The 16,557-nt window shown below is 38.9% G+C and overlaps 1 protein-coding gene across 1 annotated transcript in view; it reads right to left on the reverse strand.

Moving 5' to 3' along the window:
- Nucleotides 1–16,557, reverse strand: part of tyw1 (tRNA-yW synthesizing protein 1 homolog (S. cerevisiae)) — a 50,948-nt gene that overhangs the window by 6,623 nt on the left and 27,768 nt on the right. Inside the window, exons 14-15 of the mRNA XM_058633456.1 lie at nt 11,449–11,559; nt 1,362–1,529 (exon numbers count right to left, since the gene is read on the reverse strand). Coding sequence (XP_058489439.1) covers nt 1,362–1,529; nt 11,449–11,559 — 279 coding nt within the window. The remainder of the gene's footprint in view (nt 1–1,361; nt 1,530–11,448; nt 11,560–16,557) is intronic.

Raw genomic sequence — 16,557 nt, forward strand, 5'->3', positions numbered from 1 at the left:
AGCGTGAGTAAAAATACCACAATAACCACACATTGGCTTTGACTTGCAACTGTAACAACCATTTCACTGTGTAGCAGAAAACATGTCTAATAAATGATCAGCAGTGTGAAATAAGTTTGTCTGGAGATATATAATGTCAAAAGAAGAGAAGATTTGCAGATGTGTCATACAGTTAACCTTGTAAAAAAAAGGTGAATCATACACTACACACGATAAATTCTGAACCTTGGCTCATCCCACCAAACCATTGTGGTCCCTTCTCCATTTATCTCAGAAAACGGAAGTTTTTTGCACCGTCCTCCAGCTGCTATCTGTTTAATCTCCTAAATCAACCTTGGTCTCTGCGGATACAGTCCACTCTAAAAATGTGAGGTGACTGAATAATAACTTCCTGAACCTCCTCTATAAAAACTCTAAGAGGGATTAGTTTGGGTGGTTAGATTAATACTGGTACCTCTTGAAGCCCAACATTTGTGCACACATGTGTGTCCTCTATTCTGTCAATGACAGCCAAGACGGCAGTTAATCAATTTGGTTAATTCATTTGCTAATTGCTTTAGCACAACCTACCACTGACTGAGGCTTCAGGGGGCAGTGAGCCTCTGCCAGCGTAAACCACTCTGATGACATGAGAAGTGATTTGTAAATAATACAACAAGACAAAATCAAACAAACTATAAAAAAGTCAAGTTGCCTGCAGTGAGTAAATGAGCGGTATTGTTTGTGTAGATGCAGAGTGGATCATCAGGTACACTACTCATTATTATGTGTGAAGGCGTCCTAATGCAGTATCCACTCTCTAATGACCGTGTGTGTGTGTGTGTACACTACATTACACTGTGAAACTGATATTTTGAATTCATTCGTTGATCAAATAGATGCTGAGGAATAATGTGACCATTAACATTAGTCCTGAAAATGTGACTCCCTCTACGGTCATTAACAGCTAATTTTCTTTTCAATTTCTTGAATAAATAAACCAACCTTAATGATTATTTTCACTACAAATAATAATATAAATAATAAATCTTATAATTACTCATTTTGTCTACAGAATGAAAGAAAGTAAGGAAAAATGCTTTTCTTTTAATCACCATTACAAAGAGGAAAGCATCAAAATGCTCATTAGATGCACATTTTATTATCCACACAGGGCAGATTTGTGCCTTTGTTTCACTTTTGGGAAACAAACAAAAAGTTTTTGTAATTTAATAAACAGGTTTTTAAGAAATACTCCACTATGTTGAATGTAGACATAAATGTACTGGACACTAGTCTTTTGTGAAGTGTGCATGTGCTGGAACCATCAAACCAGCATTTGTCATCATTATGTCTGACGGTAAATGCTGCAGAGCTCTTACCTTTGTGTGTGCGATGAGCAAACAGTTTGAGTGCTCATGCTCACAGGCGATCTCATACTGAGGCAACATGTCTGCGAGCTGCTGGACGAAGGCGACCACCTCCTGGTGCCAGGGGACGTTAGCCATGGTCAGACTGCTGGCTGAGCTTTCCCCACAGTACGTCACCCCCTGGAAAAAAAACATTAACACAATTAACACAATTAACTGAGGAGTTACCCTGCAAGAACAACACAACACAACCCTCTAAGTGCATGTACAAATGCATTATTGCATATCTTTGTTTCCCTGACTCTTGCACTGAAAGTTTGGGGCCAATAATGAGTATGAATGAAGACACAGATATGTAATGTCTTGAAAGAAACACTTGAAGATTTGTTATATTCGGTCTCAGTCATTTAAATGTTAATTATCAGTGTTGAACGTAGTAAGTAGTTTTTATTTGTAGACACAAGTTTTGAGGCCTGGCAACACAAAGGCCTTGATTGCTTGATGGCATTGGACAAAAAGGATTAGGAGTTATTATGCTTACTCCAATAAAGACATGTGCAAAAAAACAAATCACAAGCTAACAATCAGCCCAACATGTCAGTCATTCAGCACATTTCCAGGCAGACGAGTCAAGCTACAAACCTAGCTCAAATAAGTCTCTGGACCTCTGTCCTTGTGACTAATACAAAGGCACTTGTGGGGAATCAATTCATTAAACTAAGTGTGTGTCAGCCTCTGTCACACTAGTGGCCAAAACACCCCCGTTCAGCTTGTGTGGATTAGCACACGGCTACTTGTTAGTATGCCGAGTGCCTTTCCGAGTCTTCCTACCATCCATAAACTTAAAAATGTCCAATTCTTTAAGCCGATAGATCATAAAATTGGTTATCATTTCAATAAATGTGCTAGCCTGACTTTCACCATGGTTTTGTAGCTGGTGTTTTTATTAGTTGCGGGTATTAGTTGGGGTGGGAACTGTGGCATATGAGCAGAGCACGCAGCTTCAGTCAGCTTGAGTCTGAATTGCATTATCTGTTATTCTGCCTTGGAGAAATTTAATTTAGTAGAATTTCAGTCCAACTAACATGTTAACAATACAGTCATATAATCATTTGACCGTCTTTTCGGCAAACTGTCATCAGACTTGATTCGTAATTCTAACAACGATTCAGTATCGATGATAAAAAAAGACTTTATACGCTGCAACGTCTCATTATCGCAAGTACATTTTTGAGCCAACATCATTTCCCATTTGACTGTGTTGAGAGGAATGAAGGAGGAAGTGAAACGCCATCTGGCCTTGGCCACAAAAATCAATCAGAGTAGCAGACTGAACACTGGGTGTTTTCTGATCAATAGAGGCCAATCTGTGCTGTGGTTTCAAGTGATGAGGAGGGAGAGAACAACAGCCCCCTGTGGCAGAAACAATCTATTGATAAGTAGGGCCGAGGACAGGAAGGTATTACACATTTTTATACAGTTCTTAATATTATCATTAACACAAAACAATGTCAAATTATTGGAGTCTCATAAAAAGGGGTTAAATTCTACTTCTTTATCACTGTAAACAAATCATTTACTTCTATTCTATATTGTTAAAAAACAGATTACGTTGTTTACTTTGAGGAGGTGAAAAAGCCCCTAAGGATGCAAGAGAAATATTAGAACTAGTGCAAACAATCACTTGGACTCTGAGCTCTGGTCAGTTCTGAGCTCTATCCTGAGACGATGAATTACTAGCCATTTCCAAACATACAAAAAGGAACATTCAAACCTCTTTGTCTTGCACATACTGAGTTTGCTTTCTTTTTCCAGTCGGCTTTGATATTACCAGACTGCCATCCCATTTATCCAAATCTGTCCAACTCCACAGCCATGGGGCATCTCCACCACAGCCATTACTTCAGTAATTTAAACACATATGTCTTTGAGGGCTGCTTGCGAACTCACCACACACAGAAAACTAATGCAGCTCTGTACTCTTTGGGGGCTGAGTTTGGAGAGCAAGAATGGGTGTAGCTGGGGGTAAAACAGGGTGGGATGGCTGGCAGGATTTATGAGTGTGATCAGACTTGCCTGGAGGCCCACTGAATAAAGATCAACTATCCAGGCCCATGTATAAATCATCGGGACTGGGTGAGGCGGGAGCAGAAGGAGGGAATCGGTAAAGATCTTTCAGATAAACGGAGAGAATGATTGCACTGTATCATCAATGGACTTATGACAAAGTGAGGGACACAGAGGTAAAGTGTTGAAACTCTAATGGTTTAAATAATCTTTGTGTATTGAATTTAATGGCAAGCGCGGTACAAAAAGCTACGTGCCTCTCTCCACTTCCTTCCTGGGCGGTAACAGAGGCAGGTAAATGCTATTGATGCTGCACTCGGATGATAAATAACACATTGGACAACAACTGGACAGCGGACGGTCAACTGCACAAGCAGAATGTGTTGCACCACATGAGATGATGGACTAATAATTAATGGGTCAGTAGCAAAGGTCTTGCTGCTGGCGACAGCGGACGCTTAACAAAACATTTTCACAGATCCACACTTTGTCTTGATCAAATGCCGGGACAGCAGTCATTTGTTTACAGTGTAAATAGAGATAAGTGATAAATGGATGTAGAGATCAGGGGCGGCAACATAAGCATATGCAGGTGCTCCATACACAGCGAGAGTGAAGCCACTTCACAACATTTGGTTTGGTGTCAGATTTGCCATCTCTCTGATGACCATCCCCGTGTGAGAGGCAGACGAGCTCATGCAGTAATTAAGCGTGTGGAATTAATGTGAATCATGTACTTTGGCCTTCACAGTCACAAGAGATCAAACCAATTAAACACCTGTGGGAGTGTTAGATGAAGCGCTCAACCACCCTTAACAAAAAACAGCGCAGGGTATAGTCCTCAGGGAGAGAAGTGTTTTTACGTCCAGTAGTTACAGAGACTTGGGTAATCTACACCAGGAAGTGGTGAGTCTCTTGTACTAGTAGTTTACAGAAGCCCAACACACATTATTATTTACTGCCTGTCATTTACGACTGGGTTATTATATCACTAATCACCCTGGTAAGATATTTTCTCCTTAGTCCCCTGAGATTAACTATAAACCAAACATGAAATAAGGAAACTGTGCATGTGCCAATTTAGACTTGAGACTTTTTTGCTTAAATTACTTCAATGACGATGGCTTTTATACTTGTTTTGCAGGTCTGATTATGAATATTTCAACATTATACAGTAAAAAAACAAGAAAGTTACTATTTACGCCAATTTGAGAGCTTGCTCTGTCACACTGTCACTACTCCAGCCCGGGTCAATTACTGGGCTCATCAGTAGCTCATTCAATGCTCTGCAGCCAGAGAGAGAGAGAGCGAGGAAGAGGTGACAAAGAAATAAGAAAAGAGATGAGAAAATATTGCAGACAATTTGAGAAAGTTCACCTTGACACTGATCATTTACCCAAACCGCAGAAATTGGACATTGAATTTAGGTGATTTTAATGTGATTTTCACAGTTTGAAAAAAAACATGTATAATGGGCACCTGTCAGGCCACAGGTGGCAGTGGGTGTCAAAAATGAAAAGCCACAGTCACCATTGATTGATTTACAACAGCGAGAATGGTTAAAGGTCTGCATTTATGCTACTAGGCTACTGTACCTGATCTGAAGACACGGTTGTTTATTGTTTTACATTACTCACTTACTGACTACTCATTTATTAAAAAGCAAATAATTTACTATTTTACAAAGCCATAGGTGACATACTTAAACAATCATCAAGATATTCCCTTCACACTGATGAAGAGCAAAAACAGGAAAGTAAGAAATCTTAAAATTGGAAAAGATCGAACCAGACAATATTCAAAATAGGACTGCAGCTAATTAATCAATCTTTTGATTATCTTCCAGATAAGATAATTGGCTTTATGGTCCAGAAAATGTCAGAAAATGTAAATTTCTTATATATACATATTTATATAGATATACAGTATACACACATTATATTAAAAAACGGAAAATACTTTTAAACACTCAAATTGATTATCAAAATAGTTAATAGAAACTGTTTTTAAACATGACAATTGACAAGTGTGCACGATGAGATTCTAATATAAACTTCTACAATTGATAAGTTTCACTTCTGCTCTCATCTCTTTGGTCATGCACCTGTTGTTTTTATCAATCAAAGTGTATCTTAATTAAGTGAACATCTCGTTCCTGTGTCGTGAACACAGCCGCATTTGATGGCAGCTCTGATTTCCTGTCCACTCCACTGTTCCCTGCTGTCTTGTTAACGTTACATTCGCTCCGATATAATGAAATGTCATGTAGTGATGGATCAATACACACTCCTATGAAAAAACCTTAATAGAGAATCCGGGGCAAGTCTCAGGGGACGACTTGGATTCAGTAGTGAGTGTTTTCACCCATTAACGGCACATAAAAAAGCATCAAGCTTGAGGCAAAAAATAAAATAAAAAACACATCATGTAAGTCAGTAAAAGTGTAGCGTAAAGGCAGAGGAGTTAGAGTTAGAGTTATTTAACTGTCACACACAAATGGTGAAATTCATTTTTGCACAGATGGCAAAAAAAAAAAAATTGGTTTGACATTTATGAGACATGACAGACTTGAGTGCAAGAGCAGATTTGAAGACAAAGAACAGTAAGAAGTCAGAGGGAAGTAAAAAGGAGATGAGCTGAGCTTTGATGCTTCAGTACACAACACTGTAGACACATACTGGGTGCCAATAATTTAAAAATATATGGTGAAGGAATTAAGGTATCTTCTCTCAACGTATGGGCTGCAACAAATTATCTGATTACTAAATAATCGTCAACTATTTTGATCATCACTTTGGGTGTTTTTCTTTTGATAATCAAAACAAACTTTAGGATTTTTCAGCTTCTTAAATGTGAATATTTTCTGGTTTCTTTGCTCCATTTAACAGAAATCATTAAAACTGAATAATTTTGGTTTGATGGCAAATTAAGACATTTGAGAACATCATCATTTTCCAGGATCAAGAAACAGTGATCTACATTTTTTCAACATTTTCTGACATTTTCGGAGCCAAACATGTACTCTGTTTATCAAGAAAATAATTGACGGATTAATCAATTATGAAAATACTGAGAGGATTTCTAGAATCTGTACCGTCTGTCACAAATCCGTCTGACAAAAGTTTTCCATATTTGAACGACACACCTTCCTTGAGTGTCAATACCCAACTGGACAGGGAAGACAAACTCTAACTTTGGTAACAATTTCGCTTGCATTGACTGCATAAACTTGGGTCTGGTTTAGACACAAAACATGCGTCATGTTAATGCTGGATTTGTTTGGTATCCTCAAATTTTTTCCTTGATCTGCTATAATACAACTGTGCAAATATTACAAAAAATGCTTAAAATCAGTAACCAGTTAATGAACATGAATTGTTTGTCTCTACATTGTATATCAGTGCATGTATATACAGCAATTGTCAATAAAATAATGTATAAAGTAAATAATTAATCCTTGAAACATGTAAAAAAATTAAGATTAGTTGACTTAATATTTATCAAGTTTCTGAGAAAAAAAAAAGAACAGTCAATTAATAAAAATCAGCCACTGTAGATTACTAAAAATGGCAAACATCAGCCCAACTAATTAATCATTCTGCCTCTCAACGTAAAATGCTTTTGTCGATGACACAAATTTAAGAGGATAAAGAAAGACAGCAGCTTAAACTAAGGGCTCCATTCTACATATTTGCGTAAAAATAATAAGGATATGGATCATCTGGATATGAAATTTTCTCTATAAGAATGAGATTTTTGTCAATCACATTTTGTTTGGTCATCTAAATGTCAAATTACTGCAAGAAACAGAAACAGTTGGCCGGTCAAACAGAACTGGGTCCTATTGGGCTCAGTTGAGGTGACAGATGTCCTGTCACCAGGAATCTGACATTTGATTGATTATTACTAAGAAAGGAAACATTGGCCCAAACAAAGTGGGATTTATTCTTCTAGCAAGAATGTAAAAACAATGATTTCTGTGACGCAAGCAAAGGGGAAAAAAAGACAAAACGTGTTCCTTGTATTCTGCAGGTGGTCCAAATCCAACTCTATCAAAATGTGTTCACATTAGGGTTTTTCTCCAGCTGAGTTGGAGATTTGCATGTTTTAGCAAACACGCAAATCAAAATTCAGTCCCTGGAAGAGAATCTCAGTGTCAAAAATTGTGTTGTTTTTTTATCAGTATGAACAGTGAGCTCCTGTGCACACTATCATCACTGCTCTCTCTGCCTTTCCGTGTTCAGTGCTGCAGTGTTGGCAAAGTAAAAACCTGCAGGTAGTTCTACAGTGTGAACAGTTAAATCAATAAACTGCCCAGGGCAACAACTTCATTACTTCCAGTCACTGCCCGTCTTGAATGTACCTGCACACTTAACAAAGTTAGGTCATAAGCAGTTTCTGGATTGTGCGTGTGTGTGTGTGTGCTCTTATTTCTGCACCCTCAGCACCATGATGCAGCACCAGGGGAAAAGAACATAAAAAGAGAAGAGGAGGCACGGACATGTTGAACAAGTTGCCGTCAGAAGATGTTTGACAAATGACAACATCATGCATTTAGACAGAAAAACATTTTACAGTCTTTGTAACTTCTGACTGACATAAATAAGAAAATGATACATTATTACATACAGGAATGACTGGAAAGATGCAGCCCCCCTCATTTTGGCACTTTAACGTAAATCAGTACGACTGTGTGCTGGCATTTCTAACGTGAAATACGGGTGATTTTCACCATTCCTGGTTATCCTGATGATGGATATTCACCACATCCAAGTTACTGCAAGTGCTTTTATAAGGACACACAAAGTTTAATATCACCCCATCCCTAGTGGGCAGACCAAAAAAGCTAAGATTGCTATCATTTCACATAACCAAAATGAATGAGGCTTGTGCTTAAGCCTACACCTTTTCAATATATAAAATCAAATCCTTTGTAAATGTGGACGGTTATTTTCCTTATATTGTTCACCAGTGAGGTAACATTGACTGCCGTGATCAGCCTCCTCATCTCTGCCATTACATATTCTTACAGTGTCCTTGAGTAAAGCACTGGGCCACCAAATGCTTCTGGCTGAAAAAAGACTCTCCTTATACCTGGTGGTTCCCAGGTGTGATAATGCGTAGCTGTGCTGTCCACACAGCTCAGGAAACGTAACCTGGATAAATGAAGGTTAAAGAAAAAAAGAGCAGCAGACGCTGGAAGCCGTGAGATCCCAGCAGAGGGACTGTTGCCAGGTAGAACACGGAGGAGGAGGCGTGCAGCTCTGGGTTATGAATGAGGGGTTCAGATTCCCATGTGGGGAGTTAGAGGGGAGTCACGTATGCCAACTTTGTCGGCTGGAAAGCCTACACTTGCTCTTTTCCCTTTAAAGCAGCACAAATAGGACGTGGGAAATGTGCATTGAGGTGTAATGGCAGAGGCAGGATGATGCCTGACATTATGTGCAGATCCCACCAAACAACTAACACCTATGCAGAACAACTCAATGTCTGCTTTAGTCGACATCCAAGGTCAGTGTCTTCTTATCTCTGGTGTCAAAGAGGAGACAATTAATTATAATGCCCTGATTTTTAAGTGTAGACACTGTATAAAATGAGGAGAGGCGGATAAATTGCACCACCCAGCAGATTCCAGGAGTCTCCACCATAACAAGGTGAAATAATTATTAAAAAGAAACAAAAAGTTTCCAGTCTATTTTGCTATTAGTCCATATATCAACAGGCTCAGCAGCCTCTGTTTAAATGACGAAAGGCATTGCCCACAGCTCATTTAGACAGTCTCACAATAATTGAAAAAACCTGTCACAAACAAATGAATAGTTGTACTGCACCGTGTTGAGAGCTGTGACAAGAGCAGATTGAAATAATGGAATCATAATGATGCAGTCACACCAGAGAAGCCCATTATACTCGATATGTAACCACAACACATTATAGCATTATTAAATTTGATTTTTGTTAGGTTTTTTAAAAATATAATCAGTTTCAAGCAGCACAGGGACTGACTGATACAGCAGAAATCTCACAGAGGAATGCAGCAGGATTCTGACATGAGGAAAAGCTAAAAAGGGTGACTGATGGCATTTAAACATGAATCCATCCATTATCTATTCCATTTATACTTAAAGAGTGCAGAGGGGAGCTGGAGCCAAATCTCAGCTGACAGTGGGCTTAAGGAAGAGCACACTCTGGACAGGATGTACCAAGACAGGATGTTTTGATTTAAGGGAGAGGAATAATGATAGGTTTTGATGTTAGTGGCTTCGTTCAATTTTTAATAAAACAAAAAGTAATTAGACATGGTTCACGCCTTGAAATAAAATGAAACTTTGAGCATAACACAAAGGGTGTTGTCAAACCAGGATTTGAACAGAGACCCTTCTTCATGCTTTGAGGTACAATTTTAACAATGTGACAATATCAGTAAATGCAAAAGAAACCATTGCAAAAGGATTAGATGATGTCACTGTCAAACCCTTTCACTGGTAATTAAACTGTGGTGAAAATGGCAGTAGATTACAAGCTGAGAGGAAGTCTTTAGTCGTAGCAGTTTCTGCAATGAATGGATCCTGCTGCTTGAACACAAAACCGTCTAATAGCGTCTTTTTATTTGACATAAAACCAAAAAAATCATTCTAGAGTGACAAAGTAAGAGGATGGGTTTTTTTTTGTTTCTTTTTTTTTTTTAAATACTCTGCTGTTGTCATTTTTGGGATCATTCTTTGAAGTGGCATACTAAAAAACAAACTCAGAGACTGAATTTGTCCACCATGGCTCAGACCCCCACTGCCAGGTGCTCCCTCCCATTCTATAAATACATCCTCTGCCAAATGATGGCCGTGAGGTTGCTGTGGAGCATAGCCCACAATTCCAGGGAATAATGGCACTTTTCTGGTGACATACATACTGGACACACACTCTGGGAACATAAAACCCACAGGGTGCTACAATAATAGCAGGGTTGTTGTTTGGCACAGAATTTAAAATATGTCATGTACGTCTCATTGTGTAGGTGGCCTTATTCTTAGGTAGGGGTAAATTATGTCAAGTATGTGCAGTCAATCAGAATCATTCACTCGCACACAGGGGATATTAAGGGACTGGAGCCATAAAGATTTTAATTACTCCTTGGAGAGAGGAATCATGATATACAGGATATGACTGTCTGTTACTTGCATAACTATAACTGCATAACATGTCACTTGACAGGCTTCAAACTTGGCAGGTGAAATGCAACCAACTTTGGCGGTGTTTGGATAAGAAATGTAAACGATATCGGGAGAAATGCTTTATTGCTTCCGCCCCGTGGACAGGTTACCAGCATACTGAGACTGACAACCATCTGTTCCAACACTTGCACCTCAGATCAATTTAGAGAGTGCCGTTAATCTAATCTGCATGTTTTGTGGTCTGTGGTAGGAGGTCTCAGTACCCAGAAAGGCCCCAGATGCACACAGGGAGAACATGCAAATTCCACACAGAAAGGCCCTCGGTTGAATCCAACAGGTGATCTTCTTGCTGAGAGGCAACAATTATAGCCATCATACTACCTTGTGAAACATTGAACTGTTTCATTCAGTCATGATTAGAGTTATTACTTCTTTGTTTCAATATATGTATTAGTTTGATGCAAAAACTAAATTCAACCTCTTTAAACAAACCAAAAAACCACAAAAACACAATCAACACAAAAATGAACAAATTTGAACGGATACTGCACTAGTGATATATCAAAATTATGCATGCGTTGAAACAAGGCGAAGCTTTGATCTCAAATATTAGGTTGTTTATTTCCTGTTCTCTTGTTGGATAAATTGGTGGAGAAGCAGATTTGGTGTTTCATTTGGTTTAACAAAAGAATCACTTGAGAAGCAATTGTGACATGCTCAGATTTAGAAAGGTTTACTCAAGACACACATCAGATCCAGCTACAGGAAAACAGCTATGGGGAAAATGAGACACTGACAGAAATTTGGTGCAAAGATTGTAGAAATCAAAGAGATTAAGTGTAGTAGTTGTAGTTGACCCCTACCTTGACCTCGATGAAGTCCGGTTGCCCCAAAGCAATGAGTTCAGAATATGCCAGCATCTCCTCCACGTTCCAGGCCTTCACCAAAGTCAGTCTGTACACCGTCCTCTGCCTCTGGATGGAGAAGACAGGAGCGGGGGATTGATTAAAGGGGTCAGCAAGTTACCTAAAAACATATACATGACAGTGATGTGACATTTTTATGAATTATACTGTATGTAGGTCTGCATTTTACATCATCCTTCTCTTAAAAAAATCATCAAACTGAACTGCAAGAAACCAAGTAGTTCAACACAAAAACAACAGTCAGGTTCAAATGTATAAGCCACAGGTTTTCACTTCTAGGTGGAAACACATTTGTGCAAATCCTATGTTTATATAACTCGATAGTCAGTCATTGGGATCTGCCCCAACAACCCTGCACACTATGGAAAGACTCAGCAATATGGCCACACATCACCATGAACAAGTTTCAAATCACATGATATAGATAATCATCCCAATAAAATGTCAGATAGTTAAAGGCTACTGAGGGAATGGTAAGTGTTTTTTTAACTTCTTTAGAATAGAATAGAATAGAATAGAATAGAATAGAATAGAATAGAATAGAAATACTTTATTCATCCCCAAGGGGAAATTGTTTTAACAAAGCAGCAATACAAACAATATTATAAACATAAAATGTAAAATGTGCAACAGTAAGAAAAGAAAAAAGTGCAATAATAAAGGAGTGGCATAATGGAGTGCAATGTCATACTGTAGAAAATGTGCATTGTGCAAATGAGCAGTATTTTTTTTTTTTTTTTTGTACTATTACAGAGAGTTATTGTAAGTTTTGATGGCTGATGGCAGGAATGGCTTCCTGAATCTGTCCTTGTGACAGCGGAGCTGTCTGAATCTATTGGAGAATGTGCTCTCCTGGGCCTGGAGGATGTGGTGGAGAGGATGATCGGTGTTATCCATGATGGAAAATAGTTTATTCAGCATCCTCCTCTCCACCACCGTTTCCACGATGTCCTGTTTGCAGCCGATGATGGAGCCGGCCTTCTTTATCAGTTTGTTGAAAAACAGAAAAATATATACAGAAAAACAACAAACACAGAACCTTTTTGCAAATCTGAGGTAAAACATTCAACGCATCATAATATTGATATATATTGAGCCTTCTCTTGTATTGATACTGAAGAACATAAGAACATTTTGCAAAATATATATTGTTAATGGTCTTTACTCCCGACAAATATAGAAAAACAAGTTTTCTACCTGCAGGAGGACATTTTTTCTGCACTTACTCATTTGCCATTGGGGAAAACAAAGGTCCATCACAGTTGTACTGTCAACCAACTACTTTCTGGGGTTTGTGTGTTTGTGGTGTGAAGTGTGAAGTGTGGAAGTGTGAGGAGGACCAGGGCCACTCAACTCATTTTCCTTTCCATTTCTAGTGCTACTCTCGACAAAACCTTTACTAGTTTCCTCTCAAAGTTTGTCTACTCCAGTTGTCAGTGAAGTTCCAGTGCGTATCCACAAAGTACTGGAACTCTGCAGCATTGAGAACAAAAGGAACAGGGAAGGCACTGACAACTGCACCAAATACAATCAATTAAAAAAAGGGAGAAAAAAAAAACAATAAACAGGCCTTGGCTGTAGTTTTCACAGTCATTTTATTCAGCCACTTTGAAGTTAATGTGAGTATAATGTAGGTCTATCTATTTAAAAAGATATTATACATTTATAGAAGATACTTAATATACTGTGTGAGCAGGTTTGGAGCAAGACAACTCTCCCTGGGTGAAGAAGGAGGTGAACGAACTGTGCTCACAAGCTCTGTGGTGTGAATTTAGGATACTGCTGTTGCTGTGTGGCAGAGGAAATAGCATTATTGAGGGAGATGGAGAAGAAAAAGGGCAAGAGAAGACAAGCAAAGGCGATGAAAGGCATGGAGTTGTGAGGACAGAGAATATAAAAAATGGATGATATTAAGAAACTAGTGAATGAAAATGGGAGGGCGTACCTTTTCCGTCATTTGTACACACACTCGCTCTCTCTGGAAGGTTATCTATAACACCAAGTCTGTTCAGCTCAGTGGAGAAGCAGATAATTGGATAGTGAAAGCAGAAAGGTGAAGTATTTTAAGCTGCCTCTATTCCGTATCTTATACAGAGGGACAACTCTATCAATCCCACTGAGCAGTGGCAGGGAGAGCTGGCAGATGGAGAACAGAAAGGCGAAAGTGCTTAGGAAGGATGGTGATGGAGCCCACCGTGAAATGGAGACTTATGGAGCTGTGAGCGGGAGACCAAGGTGACGGGAACAGAGAGTTTATTTCTGGAAATTGGCAAATTGCACGCAGACGGCATTGTCACAGAGAGGTGTACACATGCATACACACAACTACGCCTACAACCCTCTGAGGTATCATTGTGCAAGGTAACCACGAGCTGCACTAATATGTCTGGTGTTGAGATTTACAGTGCAAATGTGCTGTATTTGCAAAACAATCTTTTGGTCATGGAACTCAACAGACTAAAAGATGGTTATGCAAATTAAGCTCTGAGAATAATCATTCAACGTAAATGAGCATAGAAAACACAGACATCAATTGTGGAAGACACATCTCCCTTCCTTCCTTTCTCTGTACAAATGTAAAGCTAGAATATTTTACATAGGAGTGCTGCCACCATGCAGCGGTGACTAAGTGGAGACACAGTAATTAAGTCCCACCAATACACCCACTCAACCAATCATGAGTCACTCTCAGCTGTCAATCACTGCATTTCACCTTGTTTTTAGAACATGAAAGAACTACTGAAAACCTGAGCTACCAGAGGATTGGCACACACAAACAAAATTAGAGAAATCGCAGAGCTGTGTACAGTGACTTTTTATTTTAGCCAATGTCCTACCCAACAACATGAAGGAGACTGGGTTTATGACCAGCCAGCCACCAGAGGGAGGATTAAGTCATGCAGCTGACATCACACAATTCTGTGATGCAACAGTCGGAATTAAAATGCTATTTCAGCAGATTTAGACAAATATACAACTGACAATAAACCAGGCAATAAGTCAGGCAACCCATCTCTTAACAGGCAGCATTGATAAAAGGAAATAGCCGTTATGACTCGGAGTACTAAAACAGTTGGGGACAAACAAACAAGAGAACATTTTATCGCATCCCCTGAGATACAGAGAGACGGCCAAGATGTACTACTGCCATAAAACAGGTTTGAAGTGAGAATAGACTTTGGAGGGAGAGAAACCCGTGAGCATTCTGTTCATGTACGGATCATTTCATATCAGGTACAGAATCCAACACGCACCACTTAAATCTCTCGTTAGGTTTGTTTTACATGCTTTTATTGTGACGTGTAAAGAGTTCTACTGAGTAGGACGAGGGAAGATTTATCAGCTTATTCATCAAAAAGGGGGAATTATAACTCTATCAAGTTCAGCGATATACAGTTGTGTGCAATCTGCTTGGGTTTAAAGTGCACAGTGAAATCGGCTTGAACCAACACAGAGGATAGACTTGGTCATGGAAGAATGTTTATAACCTCCGTTTCCGAATCTACACTGTTATGTATGCATTTGTATGTTGATTTTTTTGATGGCTACTCTGACAGACAGACTGTAGAGTAGCATCCACAACAATAAGATTCATCTTAGTAAGGCGTTTAAGTGCCTGTGGGAAAAAGTGTCATTCTGTGGTGTTGGTATCCTGTAATCAGCCAGATTTCCCCAAGGCTGAAAACTAGAGGAGTCTAGTTCCCCATCAGATCACTTAATTGACATCATACCAAAAGGGAATTATGGAATTAGCTATCAATAATGTCAAATATATGTTGCCTACCCCAGCATTAATGTGACAGTTACTGGATCTTTGACAGTTAATGTTAAAAAGACGGAGATTTAACACTTAAACCTTAAAGAAGTTGGTGTTACTGATCAATTTAATGCCAAGATGACAGTGGTATTTGTCTTATACCAATACTTACATGATGAACATGGCAATCTAGACTCAATTAGAGTGCAATGATCCGTCACCGGTGATCTGCCTTGAGCTTCGCGAGTCACCAACACATCAAGCTGAGTGGTAATGCATTTGTCCATTGTTTGCTAAAGTATTTAACAGAAGGAAGTTGGCTCATTACAGAAAGTGCAGACGCTCCCTCTGAGAAACTTTATAGCCCACAGCTTTCACAAAGTCTGGTGGTGGTGTACCTCATTTTGTTTTATGAGGAAAACACCTAAGTTAAAAGGATTGATTCCCACATTGGCTTCATGCACTGTGTGAATCAGTGACATTGATCGAATGATGAAAAGCCCGCAATCTTCCCCACTTCTGTGGACATACAACTTGCACACGCTCAATGGAAATGTTTATTTTTGGATGTTATAATTCATGTGGTCATGAGCTTCCGGGATCAATTTAAAAACACAGTTTCAGACTTGAGTGTGGTCATTTATGGTCATTTGGCTGTAATTGTGCATGTCTCATTCTGTGTTTTCTGAGACAGCTTCGAAAGACAGTAAACCAAAGATCTTCAAGAAAGGAGTAAAAATATGACGAATAAAAGCATAGCACAAGACTGACAACAAACGCAAAGCAGATTGTGTGAATAATGTGGACTGGGTGAAATTGGGAATGAGTCACACTTTCTTCTAAATTGGCCTCACTTTGATGATCTAAGAAAACCTTTACTGAATGTATTCTCAAATGCCAGAAATATTCTGGTGCAATGATAGTGACAGAATGGCATGGGTGTTTAAGTTTAACGTATACAAGTTGGCTGCCTGGGGAAAAAAACACCAGGAAGGTTTATTTGTTTAGCGTTGTCTGTGATATGTGTTCTACACTGGCTTGTTGGTCTGTATGTTTAAATAATAATTTGGCCTGGACATATTCTTTACGCATGACACAATAGCAATTGTAAAAATTAATCAATCAAAATCAATCACAAAATCTATACCATGTACATTCTGAAGATATTTCAGCCCAAGCAAGACGGTCTTTTTAATTTTCTTTGGTCAGCCAGAGCTGTTTCAATTTTCATTTCCCAGGCATCACATAATTTGCTCTCTCTTGCTTTATGTTACTCACATATTGTTCTG

The sequence above is a fragment of the Solea solea genome, chromosome 7 (assembly GCF_958295425.1).
Source record: "Solea solea chromosome 7, fSolSol10.1, whole genome shotgun sequence".
Classification (NCBI taxonomy): domain Eukaryota; kingdom Metazoa; phylum Chordata; class Actinopteri; order Pleuronectiformes; family Soleidae; genus Solea; species Solea solea.